The sequence below is a fragment of the Cyanistes caeruleus genome, chromosome 20 (assembly GCF_971803275.1).
Source record: "Cyanistes caeruleus chromosome 20, bCyaCae1.hap1.1, whole genome shotgun sequence".
Lineage (NCBI taxonomy): Eukaryota > Metazoa > Chordata > Aves > Passeriformes > Paridae > Cyanistes > Cyanistes caeruleus.
In genome coordinates, this window is record NC_141720.1 from 2,670,777 (window position 1) to 2,689,068 (window position 18,292).

An 18,292-nucleotide genomic window follows, 5' to 3' on the forward strand; every position below is an offset into this window, starting at 1 on the left:
TAGGGACTGGCACCGGAGCTTTATTTCATCCTGCAGGAGATGTAAGCTGCTTCCCAATCCCACAGCCAAATCCTGTTCTTCATTACACAGGGAAAACTGACAGATGAGATTTCCTCTGACTTCTGAGCCAACTGAATCTGGGAGTAATATAGCATCAGTGAGTTACCCCAGGAGTTTCATCAGCTTCCAGTTGATAAAGCTTTTCTGTGGATCACCTGCCCACATGCCTTTGTCCTGGAGCAGGACATGCTGCAATTTTTCATCTTTTGCCATCAGACCTGTAGGCACCCCAATGAAAACTGCTAAAAGCAGACTAAGAGCATGAAACAGTAAAGCTGTTATCAGACAGAGGACAAGGAGAGTTTGGGGGAGAAGTTGCAGTTGATGAGCATCAGAGATGAGGGGAAGCTGCTGCTGTGGAAGTAGCAGTAGACTGTAAGGTAAGGGGGCTGTTGAAAGAGAGACAGGTTTCTTCCCTCATTTTATGCTTGGACTCTGCTGCTCAGTCTCAGATTTGGTTTTAGGTTTTTATCTTATTTTCTGCAACAGAAACTCATTGTTAGTGCACATAAAATTAAAATATGTAGTTTGGGAAAGTAGTTTTGAATGTTTTCCTTAAGTTTCAGATGCCAACCTGGAATGACCCAAGACTGACATTCATAGTTGGGCAGGCAACTCTGGACTCAGATTTCTGATGGGCTAAGTCCACTGACAAAGGCATCTGATCAAGACACTTGTCTAAAAGCACTTCTTACCAGAATCTAGAAGGAAACCAAGAGCAAAATTCCTTGTGATGTGTGTACAATTTCCATTTGAGCTCTGTGGGCTCCTGAGGTTTGTAATGGTCAGAGAAATTGGCTGGAGTTTGAGGTGTTTGTTGGAGCCCACATGGTGGCCTTTTTAATGGTTCGGTGCTCACTCATGTGGGCAACTTCATTTTTCCCTAACTCCAACCCAGTTCCCAGCCTAAATGAGAAAAGCAGTGCAACAGCTTTGAGAACAGATTGGAGGTCTGTGCTGCAGTCGACAAACTGGGTGGTGTCCATGTGGCAGTCAAGCTGCCTTACAATATTGGGCAATAAACAAGTAGGAACCTTTCTGATATTTAGCAACTGCACCATGGTTTCTCATCCTTGGGTGAGATTAACCTTAGGTCAGCAAGAACAATAACATATTTAAGAATAAAAGGGTTGGGTGATCAGATCAGCACCCTGATCTGGCAAAGGAGGGAGAAAGTTTTCAACTGCAAGAGATGTGTTAAAATGCTGCTTATGTCATAGTTGGGATCCTCTGGCATGTGTTGAGTTAAATACAAATAGCATTCTGTAGAGCAAAGAGATAAATATTGTAGATTAATTAGGTTTCAGTATTATGGATGAAATCTGTTCTTTAGCTGGACCTTCAAACAAGAGAAGATGTTCTGTTTGTGCCTCCATGGGTTTTGTATCAGTCTGTGGGATTTTCTGTGCACTTCTGCAGCCTCAGCTGAGGATGTTTTGTGCTCAATAAATAGCTGGTACTGTGGGTTTTACCAGGAAATATTGCTCCTGCCTGCTTCATGGTTGCAGTTTTGCCAACAGGACAAGGTACAGCCCATTTCAGCCCAGAAACACTCTGTATTGTCTGGCTGGCTGCAGAAGTGCCAGCAGCACAGTTCCCTGTAGAAAGGAGTGGGGAGAGGAAGCTTTAGGAGCACCATCTCCACTTCCACCCTCCTCTCCTCAAGGAGGATGCTTTCCACTGCCTGACCAAGTGCCCACGATGGCCCTCGCAGCCAGACAGAGCTCGAGGACATGGTCTGGAGGAAGCCCTGCCATGGTTCAGCAGATGGGGTTTTGGGAGCAGACAGATCTGTGCACTGAAGGTTTGCTCTGTTTCCAGCCGCCCCTGGGCATGCAGACAGGCACGTCTGCTCCAACCACGGTGCCAGAGCTGAGTAGGGCAGCATCCGAGCTTAAGTAGCAGCTTTTTCTGTCTGCATTTAGAATTATTTTGATGTTACAATGCTGAGAACCACCAGTGTGTGCAAAACCTGCGGTGTCTGACTGTGCTTGCTCGGTGGGAAGGTCAGAGTGGGATGGGGTCCGTGTTTATCCCACTCCTGTGGGGAGCTGTGTCCTCACACCTGTGTGTGCTCTCAGTGACACCTGAGCATCTTTTTGTGGCTCATAGCTTTTATCCTCAGCACATCTATGAGGTGTGGGGGAACATCATCCTCATCCTCCAGACAGGGAGCTCAGGCCTGGAGAAGCCAAGTGCTGTCCAGAAGGTTGTACTGGGGCTATGCACTGCCACAGTTGGGCTGGGATCTAGCCCAGCACCCAGTCCAGGGGATTTGTGATCCTTAACCTGTAATTCAGCTGCAACAGGAACCCATCAACACAGATTCACATTGCCTGCAGTCACGGGATGGCTGGGAATCATTCACAAGGGCGCCTTCCAAAATCTGCTCTTCAGCAAATTTTCCCATATTACTTTGAAGGAAATGGAGTTGATTGCAATAGTAAATGTGTTTTTGATGTGGCAAAAAGCTAAGTGCTCCCAATATATCACTTTTCCCTTTCTGCCGACACATTCCTCGGTCCCCCTGAGTAAGAGAAGGAAAACAGGAGAGGCGGTTTGAAGAACATGTTGTGCCTTTGATTGACAAGAGGTTGTATAAATCAGTCAAAGGGAATCCTCCAGGCATTCCCTCTTGTGGGAAGATCCCACAGTGCTCCCTGGCCTTGATCGTTCTGTCTGCCGATGTTTGTGTACGAAATGTGTGGGTGGGAGATGAGCTGGATTTGAACCTCTGAGAGGAACAGACATCAGCTCTTGTAATTGAAAGCAGCTTCCTCGGGAGGGGGATGACATGGGCTTCCAGTAACTAGACACAAATAGTCACTGCATACTTTGAAGCACATGCTAAGCTCCTGTGGATATCCCATTTGCTGTGTGGGTCTGAGAATCTGGACAAGCCCCAGTGAGTGAAGTTTGGAGCACTGTGTGATGCTGTCATTCTTCAAAGCAAATACTCCAGTGTTTGGTAACACCCTGAAATGAGAAGTCTATCTCTGCTCTTCCCTCCACAGCTGTCAGGTGCTTTAGCTCTGGTTTACATCACTGTAGCAAAGGGTATAACGCTAGGGTATAATCTGTTTCTCATACCTGTGAATTCCTGTGAATAGCAATGAGGAGAGATGATATTCTGTCTTCCACCCATTGGAACTTGTAGTTCTAAAAGTGTTGGTGCTGCAGTAATCACAGAATCGTTTAGCCTAGAAAAGATCTCTAAGATAATTGAGCCCAACCATTAACCTAATTAACTGGGGCCTTCGGGCTGCTGCCACATTCTAGGGATGCCTTAAAAGCAGAGGTGTGAAGGACTCTTCCAGCAGATGATTCTCAGGCTTGGCAGGTGTGATGTGACATTCAATGCCAGGGCAGAACTGAAACAGGGATGGATTTACCACATGTGTTGGAGCCTGGTGAGATGGTGGAGTCTGTAGGTGTCAGGAGCTGTTAATCCCATACAATTGTTTTCAGAGAAACTTAAAGAACTTTTTTTTTTTTTGACATTAGCTAAGTTTCCTGGCCAGCAGCGAGTAGAGAAGAGGTTCTTGTATCCATTCATCTCTGTTAGACTTTTCCCACACTTCTCAATTAGACTGTTCTAAAAGAACTTTTTACCCCAGGACCACTTTGAAACACTAGTCTGGGTAGCGATGGATCAGTCTCAGCAGGGGGAAGCTTATCTAACCTGCTCAAACCTGCTCTGACAGCCCACGTGGCCTCAACACAAGCTCTTTATGCAATGCTCAGGGTTTTGCTAATATTCTCCAGCAGAAGCAGAAAGTGCTAAGGGTTCACACACACACACAAATCAAACAAGGCATTTAAAAGTTATCAGAGATTTCCAGCCCACCTCAGCAGGGGTTTATTTTGGGTTAGAATCAAACTTTTGGTGAAGGTCTGGGTGATTTCTTAATACAAGTTTTCACTCATGCACTAAGTGGCACTTCAAAAGTCAGTGCTTGCATTTCCTTCAGCCACCTTTTTGGACCAAGAGAGCAGGTGGAAAAGTAAGAATAAGAACAAAATAATAGAAAAGTAATGAGACCTTTATTCATGTCAGAGAGCTCTCTGACCATATACATTGCAGATGTGGGTAAGATAAATTCCCTAGCTGGAGAGGTATTAAAATAAAAACCATGGTCCCAACAAGAGCCAGGCTGCCGAAAAGGCAGAAGGGAGCGTTGCGAAACGTTACATGTCGAACTGCTGGCCTTGATTTCAAATGCCAAAGATAGTTTGTGTAAAGCCTTGCTCTGCTGTAAAATGTAACACTATCCACTAGCTAGCCTCAATGAAGCTCGGTCCCAGTTGTTTCAAAAAATAAATAAACTAAAAATCTTCTTCCAGCCCATTAAAGCTGATTTATGTTTTGCCCGTAAGATTCCTCTGTGCTGGATCTTGTGGGACTCAGGTTTTAAAGGGGATTACCTCACTTTTAGCCAATCTGGTTTCTCATTCCCAGGAATCCCAGGCTCTCTTTGCAGTGCCCAGACTTTGTCTGTCCAGACCAAGAGGGCATTTACATGCAGAATTATCAAGTGACCATAGGTTTTTGGATGGCTGTTAATTCTCTTCTTTGGCTTCAGGGTTCTCTTTGTGCTTTAAAAATCGAATTGCTGATGGGAACAGCTTTACTGACAGCACATCAGAGGAAGGAATTCCATCCATTCCTATGCTAATGACAATCAGTGAGTTCACCAAAGGGTTGTGATTCCAACAGGTATCTTTCAGATGCTCCAGGAGCCTCAGCTATAAGTATCCCTCTAATACAGCAGTAATTTTTTCCATGGTGGACATTCCCTTCTTTCTGTTTGCTGTAGAGGTGAAGGCTGTAGTTGTTCATGATTCCTTTCTGAAACAGCTTCACTGAGCAGTGCATTTTCATGGGGAATCTGATCATTTCTTGCAGCTTCATTTTCACAACTGACATACTGATGGCACTGCAAGGCTCTCTGGTACTTTGATTCTGGCAATATTTTTTTTTAGTTTTTCATCCCTAACAGGACTTGGGAATCGAGTACTTTACTGAAAAGAGAAGTTTGCCACCAGACTCACTGCTGCTTGCCATGGAAAGGCTGCAGATGTAGGGAGAGGGTGATTCCACCTGCAGAACTGGTTGGTGACGGAAGGAACCAGCTTGCTTAAATTGGGTTCTAGAGGCAGAACTTTCCTGGTTCCAAGTTTACAAGGCCATGTGTGGCTCCCCTGGGATTACAGTAATATCAGGTTTAATTAGGGCAGTGCTGGAGCACTGTGGAGGCACCTCTACACTGTCTGTGCTGGGAGCCACGGTGTTGAGAAATGATCCTCACTTGGACTCCAGTGGGAAGAGTCATTGTCCATTTGGGTACCAAACCTGGTACCAAATTCAGAGGAGATTGCTGGCTGCCATCCAGCTTCTGTGAGTCTTTAGCTCCTTTTCATGTTTCAGTTTTTCTTACAGGGGTGGAAGACCTGGAAATTTGGAATACTCTCATGGTATTGAGAAGCACAGTTATGGTGCATTACTTCATCCTAGGATTGCACCCAGCCTTTGTTTCCCCACTTTGAGCAGTCAGAATCCCTCCTCGCTGTCCTCTACATCAGTTTTGGTGTTTCTTTTTTTTCCTGCTGCAGATGTGTCGCACCAAGGTGATCGACTTGAATGATGGTGTCTCCCAGTATGCCTGGTATCCCTGCACAGCCAACTTCCAGTACTCCCACATGACACAGACCACTTTCTGGCTGAAGGTAGGAAGTGCACACATCATTCAGAAGTTTCCACTTTGCCTGCCTCTGCAGAGATTCTCCAGCAGTCAAAATATTGTGGGCCAGCCTTCCCAGGGCCAAGCTGCTCCTTTCTGAAGAATGTTTTGAGCTAAAGAGCAAAACAATGTCTTTAAAAACTGTCTAGAGTCAGCAGTGAAGTCCCCTCCTGTGTGATAAGGCTATTGAATTTCTGAGAGGGTTCAGCTTCAGGGCTGTTTGACTTGAGTTTATCTAGTTTGTGTAAGAGGGATTGGAAGAGAAGATTTCTGTGTGACCTGCCATGGGAATTCTTCTTTGCAAAGTTCTGGACTGACTCCTGGGGATTTTTTAAAGCCCACCACAGCTCTCCACCTCAGGCTTTGTGTGGTTTGTGTTTTCCCAGGCTTATTTTTCCCAGCCTATGGTGGCTGCAGCAGTTCTTGTTCACTTGGTCACTGATGGGACCTACTACCTGGACCAGAAGCAGGAGACCATCGGTGTGCAGCTGTTTGACACCAAAGAGCAAAGCCACGATCTTGGTAAGACTGTGTTGTGTTAAACTCCATCTTCGCTGCTTGCTTAATCTGGTGTTGCTCCCATTCACCAGTACTCCTGCTCAGTTTTTTCAGAATTAGACAAAAACGGTGCTTGCTCAATGCTCCAAGCCCTGAGTCTCACTGGAGTTTGTTGAAAGTGATGTGTTATTTTATACAGACATTTCTCCATAGCTGTTCACTATCAGTTCAGAGGTGATTAGCTCCTCTCCAGTCACTAAAATCAGCACTATCTCAGTGCTTCACACCCAGCACTGCCCTGGAGAGACACTGGTGGTGCTACAGATGAACTCCTCGGAGCAGGGAGTGAGGGACCTGCACTGGCTGCTGCAGCAAAGGCTTCTGTTTCACAGGGAGTGCTGGGTGATCTCCAATCCTGCTTGCAGGGAGGTCTCCAGAGACATTTAATGGCCAGCATTCCCCAGGTGAAGTATTTCAGGTGGTGAAGGCCCAGCCCCAGGGCCCTGCCAGGCTGAAGTGCCAGGATAGACAGGTTTTGTCTCTACCCTTGGCACAGGGAACTAAACTGGGGAAATTTTGTCTGGTGAATTGGCCCAGGCTGCATTTAAGATCCAGAACCCAGGAGCTCTCCCTAGCTCCCAACCCTGTGTCAGGGTAGGACTTGCATAATCCCTTTCCAGATGTTCTCTGCCTTTTTCCACTGAGGAGAAAGCTGGCCAGGTCACCTTGAGAGAAGTTTTTGAGGAAACATAACTCCCATCCTCCCAGCTTTCTGTTTTACCACAGCAATGGTAAAATGTTTTTGATTTTAACATGCTGAAACTCAAATGAGAGTCCCACTAGTGATGAGAAGGGACACAGAGTGACAGGTGTTGGATGAGCACCCAGGATAATGCAAAATTTGGTGGGGTGTGGAGGAAAACAAAGGAAATACGTGTGGTGTCTGTTGTCCAAGAACAAACTGAAATTTGTAGCAAGTTGTGCAGGTTGAGTCAGGGTGGCTCCCAGTTTTCCAGAGCCCTTGGATTAATCTTACCCTCCTTTTGCAAAACAGTGGCACATAGCTCTATCCCTCAGAGAAATAAATGATGGAGACACGAGCATGCCAGCAGTACTTAATGTGACATTTTATAGGGACAGACAGGCAGACTGGGAGAGGAAGAGAAAGAGGAGCAAAGAGGAAACTGAGGGTTAGGTTTTGAAATCTTCAATGAAGTTGCAACATGAGTTTGGCATGGCTCAGCCTGATGTCTGGATGTCCTCCCAGCTGAAACGCTGCTTTCATCATGGAAAAGCCCCTTTGACCTTTCAGAAGAGGCTGCCTGTAGCAGAGGAGAGGTGTAGGTGGGCTACCCAGCAGTTGTCACTCAGAGCTGTTCTGTGTTCTGACAGTGACATGAAGTCCTTTTCCTGGATATTGTATTTCATGTGTTTGAATTATCACCATGGCAAGCTGGAAACTTGCAGCTGGGATGCAAATGCTGGCACGCACTGGGGGCAGGACTGACTGAGACACTCAAGGAGCCTTAAGCAGAAGTTCGTGGCAAGCAAAAAGTACATCCAAAAGGAAGTAGCAATAATTTAAATCTCAATCAGTCCTCAGTGTGCTAAAGACATTGCCATGAGCAAAGCACAGCCTATCCAGACATGCAGCTTCCTGCCTGGATCAGAGCAACTGGACTCCCAGAAAATAATATGAAGCTTCTAAGTGCTGGTAGGAGATGGAGAGGTTGGGGTGCCAAACACCTCAGCTCTGTTGGTTCAGAGCCATCGTAGACACCAGGGCTCAGCTGCTGAGCTGAATGGATGGGTGCAGAGCCACAGAAACAGGGATGATCCTGAGACAGCTCTGACTGCCCCCATGGGCACCTGCACCGTCCTCATGGGTTATGGCAGGGGAATTAAAAACCCTGACCGGTCCAGCCACCGTTTTCCTGGTCAGGGTCAGAAATAACCAGCAGTGCAGCACAGCTCTGAGGGTCTGTTCTGTTTGGACACCACCTGAGTGCAAGGAATGAACCAGAAGTGAATAAACAGCCTCATACCATAAGGTCTTTCTTGGCTTTCCATCAGAGAAGGCAGAAACTTCCAAGGAATTTGGGAACCCGGGATTTTGAGTATTAACTGCACCTGTTTGTAAGTGAGAAACGTGCACTGTTCCACAAGGAGCTGATATCAAAAGACCTGTGGGAGGCAAGTAGACAGGGAGGTTATTTCAGGGTCAGGTGAAGACCAAAACAAAAAGAGGCTTGCTTTTTTATTTTATTTTTTTTATTACAGGAAGATTTTTTTAAGTAGAGGGTGGGAGATGGATGTTTAAAGAGCGTGTCTTAATTCACAGGAAATCACTTTCTAAGGAGAAAAATGAAAGCCTTTTTATTCCTTCCCCTTTGAGTCAAGAAATCTGAACTGGAGGGAAAAAAAAAAAATAATAACAGAAATCCCTGAGCCAGTTAAACATGCAAATAGAATTTATTTTATTTTCAAATTTGTAAGTGTATCAGGGTAGCCAAGGGGCCTGGGCCAAAGCCATTGCTGGGGGAGCTCCAGTGAAGCAAATGGATCTGGAGCCAAGCTGATCCTCGGAGTGATGCCATGGAGCTGTGGAGGCAGAGCCTTGCAGGCAGCCAGCAGGCCATGAATCTCAATTAATGAATTTTGAGGGCAGCCGACACCTGTCTGTCCTCTGCCTTCCCCCTGAGATGGGTTTGGCCCATTTGAATTCAGGTTGCTTCTACCTGAAGGTGGGAATTTCTTCCCAGCTGTCACTGAGTGTCTTCTCCACTGGAGAAAAGGGATTCAGAAGTCTTCTTGCCACCTCTCTGGTGTTTCTGTGCACCGCAATCTTGAGATGCTTTTATTTCCCCAAGACAAATCATTTCCTCTCGAGTGAGATCACCTGTAAAATCCTCAGTGTCTCCATCACCCTCATTTCTATCTCCAGGACCAAATCTGCCTTTTCTTGCAAAGAGCAAGATACCCTAAGGCACAAAACCATTAAAGAAAAAAATCAAATCTGGGAAAATTTAGTGGAAAACTCATGCAAAAGAAGTTTTACACTGAGAGTTAATGACATGCACAGCCCCAGCCCTGGTGCACAAAGCCCCCCAGCCTGCCGGCACTGTTTGATCCCGCATATAAAGGCTCCAAGTGTCCTCCAGGACCCGTTTTACAATAGTGTGACTCTGCTTCCCCCGTGCTGGTTGCTCCTGATTTACCAGAGCACAATAGAAACGTAGCTGTGGTCTAAAGGAGCGGCTCCGAGGGCCTGCCGCGCTGGCGGGGAGAATGGCAGCCTTTCTTCAGCTGTCTGGAGGGATCTGCTTCTCTGCTAAGCTCTCTGCAGCGATTTGGGAAGCCCCTCCAGGCAGCTTACCATAACTTTTCAGCTCTATAGGGCCATTCCTCTGGGTGAAATGCCTCTGAAGTGCCCACGGCTTCGGGAAGCAATTGTGTTAAGCCTGACCCTTCCTCTGATCTTGTCTCTCCTCTGGCAGGTGTCCACGTCCTGAGCTGCAGGAACAATCCCCTGATTATCCCCGTCATCCATGACCTCAGTCACCCTTTTTATCACACCCAGGCTGTCCTCATTAGCTTCAGCTCCCAGTTTGTGGCCATCTCTGGGGTGGCCCTGCGTTCCTTCCACAACTTCGACCCCATCACCATCAGCAGCTGCCAGCAAGGACAGACCTACAGCCCTGCGGAGCAGAGGTGAGCGTGTCAGCCCCGCTTCCCTCTGCCTCACACCCACCACCCCCAGCGCCAGCCAGGGCTGGGGAGGAGGCAGGAGGGCCACAGCAGCTGAACCCTGCTGACCCCTTTGTGTCACGGGTAAAAAACCAGCAGTGTTCTCATTGATCAGGATGGATGGGACATTTAACCCGCACGGGATGCTGTTAGTGAATTATTTCCTCTTCCTTTCTCCTCCCTCCTTTATGCCAAGCCTGGAATTGGGGCCAGTTCTCTCCTCACACATTCCCCAGCCCAGTGTGGTGCTGGCCACTCTCACAGCAGCTCAGTCTGAAGTGTTTTGTGGTGCCAGAGTGCCACGGGGAGCTCCCACGGGAGGAACAGCGTGGGCACAGAGTGATGCCTGTGCCCCGGAGCGGCCGGATCCTGCCAGCCGCTCAGCCCTGGGCTGCAGGGCCATGGCCAGCAGCATCTGCCGTGCTTTTACTGCTGGCTCAGGCCCTCAGCACCTCTCTGGATCTGGCCCCCATTCTGAAAAGCTCTGTGGGACCCCCCAGGATGAAAGGTTTATGGCTACCGTTTTATTCTTGTTGTTATTACAGACACATCAATAGATCACCACCAACCCCTCTCAGTCTCTGCTTTACAGCATCCCACAGAGATTGTGACCTTTCGTGGCCTCTGGTGCAGCAGCTTCATGGATCCTTTCAGCGAGGCAGTGAAAAGAAGAGGAGAGAATTTAGCAAAACCCCTGAAAGAATATTTTTTTTCCCTTCCTTTGTGAATTCAAAGTTGTGAGCAGTTGTCATACCATAGCGGCAGCAATAGTAAAACAAGTTGCATATCCCAGCAAACCTCTGCTCAGCCTCCTAAGCAAGCTGTCAGGTTTTTTGATAATGTTCTGGCTTGTTTTTAGGACCTGCTTTTATTCCAGGAAAGGCAGGAGGGTGAGAAGGGGGAGAGGGAAGGGAAAATAAAGTAAAAAAAAAGTATATCTATAGCTAAATCAATCCAGTCAGTGTGTTCTGACCTAGATTCAAAGCGTCTGATCATTCTGTGCAATAGGTTGTATAAATTCAGAGGCCCAAAGACAGCAGGATCAAATTTCAGATGAGAAGTCTGGTGGTGGAAGTGTGGCCAAATCCCAGCCCTGAAGCAGGACAGAAAAAGGGCAAGAAAGCCCCACTGGAAGGAGATGGTGAGAAGCAACAGGGAGTTCAGGAGGACTGAGACACAGGGCCACATTCCACTGCCCTCTCAAGTTTTCAGAAGGAACTGAATCATTTATTCACTTATGGAACTAGAAGTGCTCTGTGTTTAGAAAGTTATTTCTGTAATAAAAAAATGCATCCCCCTTAGACAAAGCTTGGGTGAGCCTCTGCAGCTCAGCAACCCAAACTTCAAAAATCCCTCGAGGAGGAATCACCCACCTTTTGCCTCCTACTTTTCTTCTTGATTTTTTGGCATCATTTTGTTTTCAGGATTCACTGAACCCTCTCAGCCCCTGCTCTCACAAACTCCCATCTGAGCCTCACTCATTCAAAATAACGTTTTAGGTCTTGAAGGTTCCAGCACTGGACTGATTGTAAAGTTTCCCACACGTGTCATGGAACTAGAAACTCTCAGAAGTAAAGCCTAAAAGTAAATAAATTTGAATCAGTGGAATCATCCCCAGTCTGCCTTGTGGTGGGATTATTTGGGGAGACCAGATCTGTTTTCTTCTGCACAAAAAACTCAAAGCAGTTCAGGTACCTGAGATGTAGAGAAAGCCGTGCATTAAGCTGTGCAGACAGGAAAGAGGTGACACCTTTGCTGTCACCTGCTGTCTTTTTCCTTGGTTATTTTATCCAATCCAGGAAGAACAGAGAAAGGTAGATTTTAAAAATTGTTTCTTAACCAGCTCAGAGGCTGGACGTGGGTTTTCTGCCTCCCCTGCTCACAGTCTGCCCATCAGATTCCCTTGGGGTGCCTGTTCCATACTTTCCCTTCTCCCCTTTCCCCACTGGTTGCATTTGCCTAATATGATTTTTAAGCTATTTATTGAATTTTTAAAGGAACTTGCCTTCCTATGTGTGATCATCAATTTTACCACTTTCATGTTCCTTAGGTCAACATGGATATTTTTGCCTGCTTTTTGGCTTCTCTCTACAAGAGATATTATTTCTCTCGTTCAAGGAGAATTATTTTGCTTGGAGAGGGTTTATAGCCAGATACAGATATTTCTAGGCAAGGGTGCAGATTTTAAAATTGTGAGGGAAAAGAAATATATTGTCCCTTAAAAGTTAACATGGTTTTTATTTTGAGGGTGAATGGATCCCTCCCATGGGTTAGTGACAACTTAATAACTGAAAATAAAGCATGCTTACTCTTCTTTCTTAAAATATGTATTATAGTTAATATTATAGAGAAAAATGAGCCTGAATCTAAAAGGCAAATTGAACTTTATAGCTAGTTGTCCTCAGTCATCGTTATTTGTTTTGAGAAATCCATTCCATCCTCCTGAAGACATTTACAGTTTGAAAATTCCTACCCTCTCCTTTCCAGTTTTATTCTTCCAGTTGTTTTTTTTTTTTTTCTGCTGACAGTGACTACAAACTCTTTTTTTTGTTTTCAGCAGAAGTTTACCTCACTGTTGGAGATGTGCTGTAAAAATTACACTCTTTATTTTCACATTGCATCCTTAGACCAGATGTAATGGCCTAGTTAGTTCTTCTCTTGTGCTTTATAGCTTGAATTATTATACTTTTACTATTTCCAGTGTAGCCTCATGCAGTGGACGGTGAAATTGGGTGTGCAGAAGCAGAGGTGTAATTTCCCACCCAGTAAGAAGGCCTGGTGTGCTGTGGCTGCCTTTGATGGTAGCTCCTCAAAACTCAGGATTTTGTCTTTCTCACTGGGTAGGAAACACCAGCTGTGGGTCACCCATCCTGGCACAGCAGTTTGTGCTGCTTTTCCTTGGTGGCACTTCCCTGCCATTGTCACCAGACCTGTTGTCATCACCGTCCTGGTGCCACTGTTCCTCTCCTGCAAACTGCAGGCAGGAAAGCCCAATTCACCCAATCCAGCCGTCAGAACTGTGAATTTCAGGAGTTTCCATCTTTCTAATCCACCATTAACTCTGTGTTTAGACAAGTCCCCCTGGCTGCCCACAGCTCTCCAGTCTTCTTGCCTCACACTGTCACCACCTCGTGCTTTCTAGTGACAGGAGCAAAAAGATTTTCCATTGCTTTCTTTGCTTAAACCTTGGCACAGCCTCACTGCTACGGCTTCAAAATTGCTTCTGCAGGGGAGATTTTGGGTTTTCCTCCCTCTGTAAGTGTGCATATCTGGGTGTTTGACACTGTAGACCGAGACCCACCCCTGGCCACCACAACATCACCTGCTCTAGCCTCTCTGGAGAGGTTCCCTTTCAGCTGCACCCTTTGCTGCCCCAAACAAGCTCCAGGGATTCGTAGCCCACTCCAGCTCTTCTCTTTGTCTTGCTCTCGCCTGCTGTCAGCTTCCCCAACAAGAAATGATGAAGATAAATCTTCAGCAGCAGAACAAATGCAACCGCTCTTTACAACTCTGGTTATTTTTTTTTATTTTTTTTTCCCCTTTTCATAAGGGGGGGAAAAACGGGTTTCCTCGTCTCTTTTTGTTGTGAATTAATGCAGCTTTCTCTTTCCCGGTTCGACTGCCTTTCCCCTGCCCTGCATTCTGTCATTAAGCACAATCTCTGTCAGCTTGCTTCGGGTGAAATTAATGAATTTCTCACAGAACTGTTAATCATAGAAGCTTTGGTCCGTGACATGTGTTATAATTCAATGGGTTTTTAACCTTCGCCCCGTTTTGGTAATTGGCAAACGGCATCATTTGGCTTTTATTAAAGTGGAAGGCAATGCATTTTCTTTGTTTGACTGGACAGACTCTGGCAGGGAGACCTGTGGGGCGGCTGATGCCCAGGGACACGGTCCCAGTTCCAAGCTGGCAAGGTGACGAGGCTTTGAGAGCTTTATCAGTTCAATATGGACCCCCCTGGCAGGAACAGCTCACACCACGGGGCACAGAGCCTGTCCCCAAGGAGAATTTACCCTGACAGTGATGGGGACAGTGAGGGGGATGCACTGGCTCTTGCCTCTCCTTTCCTGGGGGCTTACCTTGGGTTGGAGCAAGGGTTTTCTGTAAATCTCTGGATTTAGCTTCATTTTGACCCTTCCAGTTTGGAATAGGGGTTTGCTGGGATCTCTGTCAAACCCAGCAGTACTGAGGTGACACTGCTGAAGGGATGCCACTCGTGTTGTCACTCCCATGGATCAGATTTGAAGGCAAACACCTTTTTAAGAAAGGGCTTGATCCTCCCAGTCAGCACAGGTTCACCAGTGCCCATCCAGCCCCATAGATTTGGGTAGATAATCAAGATTTTGTGTTAATACAAGGAGGCAGTGTGCTTTAGCTGAAGACTGGAGCTAGAAGAAAAGTCATTGCTACCTTTTAAAGCTTCCTTATTTTATTTTTTTGTTAATTTCTACAAAAAGAAACATGGCTAGCAACCTCTGCATATATGTTTGGATGAGAGAGAGAGAGAACCTGCTCTTGCCTTTAGAGTAACCTCTAGAGAGGAGAACACAAACCCATTGCAAGGATAAATATGTTAGAAAACCCTCAGAAGGCTCAAGGTGTGTGAGTTGTGTGGATGGTGGCATAGGACAAAACCAGATCTGCAGCCCAAGCTGGCCCAGACTGTGGAAAAGGGAGATTTTTGCTGTGTCTGAGAGATAATTTTGTGGCCCTTCTCCTAAAAAGTGCCCACCATGAGCTTTTAGGCTCACCTGAGCTTAGATACATGTCAGAACCATCAAAAAGGAAACAAATAATTAAGGCACCACGTTAAGATAAGTTCTTGGAAAAGCGCTTGACCTTGGGGTTAGGAAAAGAAAGTTTGGCTGCTGTAAGCTTTTTGAAAGAGGAAGTCCTGGATTGTTTTTATGTGAGGAAGGAAGAGCTCCACTTAATTGTTATAATTTTCTATAAACATGTTAAAATACAAATGTTTCTAGGATTGTGTCACTAGGGCCCCAATTTAGCAAAGCCCTGAGCTATTTGCTTACATCCCCCTGTAGTCAAATCTATCAGTGGGACTTAACTGTGCTTTTGAAGTTAAGCACATATTTAAGTGCCTTGCTGAACTGGGGCCAATATTGGCACAGAGAATTACAGATTTAGAGCCTAATGACTGAGCTCATTTAGATTTGGGATGGGCAGAATGGATTTGAATAAAGCAAGAACTGGCTCAGAACTTCAGCCTACATGTGAAGCTAACTCAGTCCAGGGCTTTTTTACATCATTGAAACAGTCTGCCTTGATCTGTTTTGAGCATGCAATGGAATGTGTGCAAGAAATGCACTGCTCCTTGCACTCACCTCGGTGTGAAGATGTTTTAGGAAATTTACACTGCCTGGGCAAGAAAAGGAACAAGTGAATTAGGTGGACCTAGTAAAATAAACCCTTGTCAGGGAATGTCCCAGGCACCGACACTTGTTCAAGCAAATCATTACAGTGGTCCTTGGGTCCTTTGTGCAGCTTTGCTCCAGACTACTTTGTACCTTGGTAAGGATTTTTGGGAGCTGGGATAGACCAGGGATGGTTTGAAATAGGCAGTTTTGATGGAGTCACACGATTTTGACTGCAAGAAAACAGGATAAACTGTCCTATGCTAGGAGTCAACATGAGTTAAAGCCGAAGTGATTTCATTCTCAGATGCTCTTATATTGGTTTTTTCCTGAGGAATGCACATTTTCTGGAACATGTGATGATTGACCACTGCTAAATGGCAGTACCCATGCAAGAGCTTCTGTAATCCACAAATGGATGTGATGGGTTCTTTGTCTAAACTTCCTACTTGGAGATATTAATTTCTCCTTCCTAATTCTGCTTTTGCAGAGCTCAATTCAGGATCGTGACTTCAAAATTCATTGGGATTTATGGCTGACAGTAGCTGATACCAAATTGGAACCAGTAGCTAGAGAACCAGAAATATTTAAATTAGAAACATTTGGTGGCAGTGGTTGTTTTTTTACAAAAAGTGAATGGTTGTATTGTTTGTCACTGAAGTCATTCATATAGAGTTACAGACAGAGAGAGCTGCCCAGATGATCTGCTAACCAAGGCATAATCTGGAGCCTGGAGGGGATGGCTAAAAATGTTCCCTGGCCATTTCAGAAGACCACAAGGGGACTTGTAAACAGAAAGAAGAACATCACAATAAGTGTTTCTTAATGCCTTTGTCTGTGGCATTTCAGTTCTGTAGGACTTCTAAGCCCAGGCTTGCTCATCTGGTGTCCTGATGTGAACTCCAGAAACCAGATTCTTTTTCTCCTTTACATTGATGGAAATGAAAAGCGATGCCACTGGCTGCGGTGACGTTGCTTCAGATTTCCCTCTGTGCAAATTACAAGGGTTTTCTTGGGCTCATCCTTCCCTCTGAAGCCATTCAAGGCCGAATTCAGTGCAACACTAATTCACATAACGATTAGATTAAATAAGTCTGCTATTATTTTATTTTTCCAACTTTGATGGAGGAAGGTTTTCAGATTCTGAGGCAGTTTTGCAATGGGCAGTTGAGGTTTGCAGTATGTGTTTCTGAGAGTGACTTAGCAATAGTGCTCTTATTTTTTTTTCTCAGTGAGTCAACTTCCTCAGCACTGCAGCCCTGGCACAGGGGACACTCGTGCTGCAGCCTCACCATCTGAGAAATGGAGGAGAGCAAAGTGAGAGCTGGTCCTCGTGGGCCAGTGTAATGGGAGGGTTCCACAAAGCATCATTCACCATTTACACTCTCACTCAACATCCAGCTTCACCTATTCCTGCTGATGGCAGCTGAGGATTTACCAAACAGCAGTACCATGAGGTTGGTAGGGTTAGGAGGAGGTTGGTAAGGTTCTGCTCTGCTCAGGGACCTGCAGGGTGCGAGGCTCTGGTGTGTAAAGGTGTGTGTAAAGCCTGTGGTTCACACCCCAGGGTGATCTGTGTTGGGTATTTTCAAGGCAATAACACCTGGCTGTTCTCCTCAGCTCCTTTCTCCTCAGTGATGGCCATCTGGGCACAAGGATGTGCTGCTCACTTGTTCTGGCACTGCTCCATCCACAGCCCTATCGATCCCTATGGAGTGAAATCCATGGCAGTTTAGATCTGTACCCCAGGCTGCGAGATGCAGTGACTGGAAAACATGTGAAATCCTTGCCTAGTGGCTGGGGATCCTCCCAAAAGCAGGATCACCCTGGACAAGCCAGCTCTGGCAGAGGATCATCCATTCTGCAGAAGTGATGAGCATCCCAGCTGTGCTGATAGCCAGGGGTTTGTCACATACAAGGGTATGGAGTTGGCCAACACAGAGGTGGAATTCTCCTTCCTCAGCTCTGTCAGCAGCTTTGTGCACCATGAGGAAATAAAATATTTCTGAATGTAGAAATTGTTTATGGCTCATCACACTCCAGGGAAGGGCCAACACTGAACAAGCGACCTTAAATTACAAGCAGTGGGCACTTCCCATATCGCACTAGTCTGGGACAGAGAAATGAGTTGTGCAGGTACATAAATACTGTCATTTAATCTGATCTAGAGCTCAGTAGAGACATGTGCAGATGTGCTTCTCTATCGGTAACATGGGGATAACAATACCAGCCCAGGTGTCTCGCAGGGGTGTCACAAAAATTAATTAGATAATGTCTGCAGGGTGCTTTGAACACAGCAAAACACCACGTACGTGCTAAGTCAGGGCTTACTAAGCTGAACAGGGCTTTGGTGGCTGTTAACTCTTTTTTCTAGGAGATAGGAATAACTGCTTGTAATCTATTTCAAAATATACATTGCTTTCCTTTCTTTCTATAATTTTCTTTTCCAGGTTCTTCCCTACCCAAGCAGATGGTGAAATAAGTCAACATTTTCCCTCTTCAGAACTAATTTAACTGTATTGAAATTAAATTAATTTTCAGTTTCAGCAGAGATATGTCACCTTGTAGGGATCCTTATCCCAGAAATTTCATCTCTAATCCAGAAACTCTTTGCACATAGAATCATGGAATGGCTTGTGTTTAAGGGACCTTTAAAGGTCATGTGCAGTAAACAAGGACATCTTTAACTAGAACTGGTTGCTCAGAGCCCTGTCTAACCTGGCCATGAATTTTCCCAGAGATGGAGCATCCACAGCTTCTCTGGGCAACCTGTGTCAATGTTTTACCAGCCTCATTGCAATAATATTCCCTCTCTCTTGTCTAAAACTCCCCTCATGCTTTAAGACCCTCAACATTTTCATTGCTGTTTTG

The 18,292-nt window shown here is 45.8% G+C and overlaps 1 protein-coding gene across 2 annotated transcripts in view; it reads left to right on the forward strand.

The window, feature by feature from the left end:
* The window catches only part of PAPPA (pappalysin 1), a 174,743-nt gene that overhangs the window by 113,985 nt on the left and 42,466 nt on the right, over positions 1 to 18,292 (forward strand). For both annotated transcript variants that reach the window (XM_086857797.1, XM_023938086.2), the window contains exons 11-13: positions 5,674 to 5,787; positions 6,188 to 6,323; positions 9,797 to 10,010. In XM_086857797.1, coding sequence (XP_086713923.1) covers positions 5,674 to 5,787; positions 6,188 to 6,323; positions 9,797 to 10,010 — 464 coding nt within the window. The remainder of the gene's footprint in view (positions 1 to 5,673; positions 5,788 to 6,187; positions 6,324 to 9,796; positions 10,011 to 18,292) is intronic.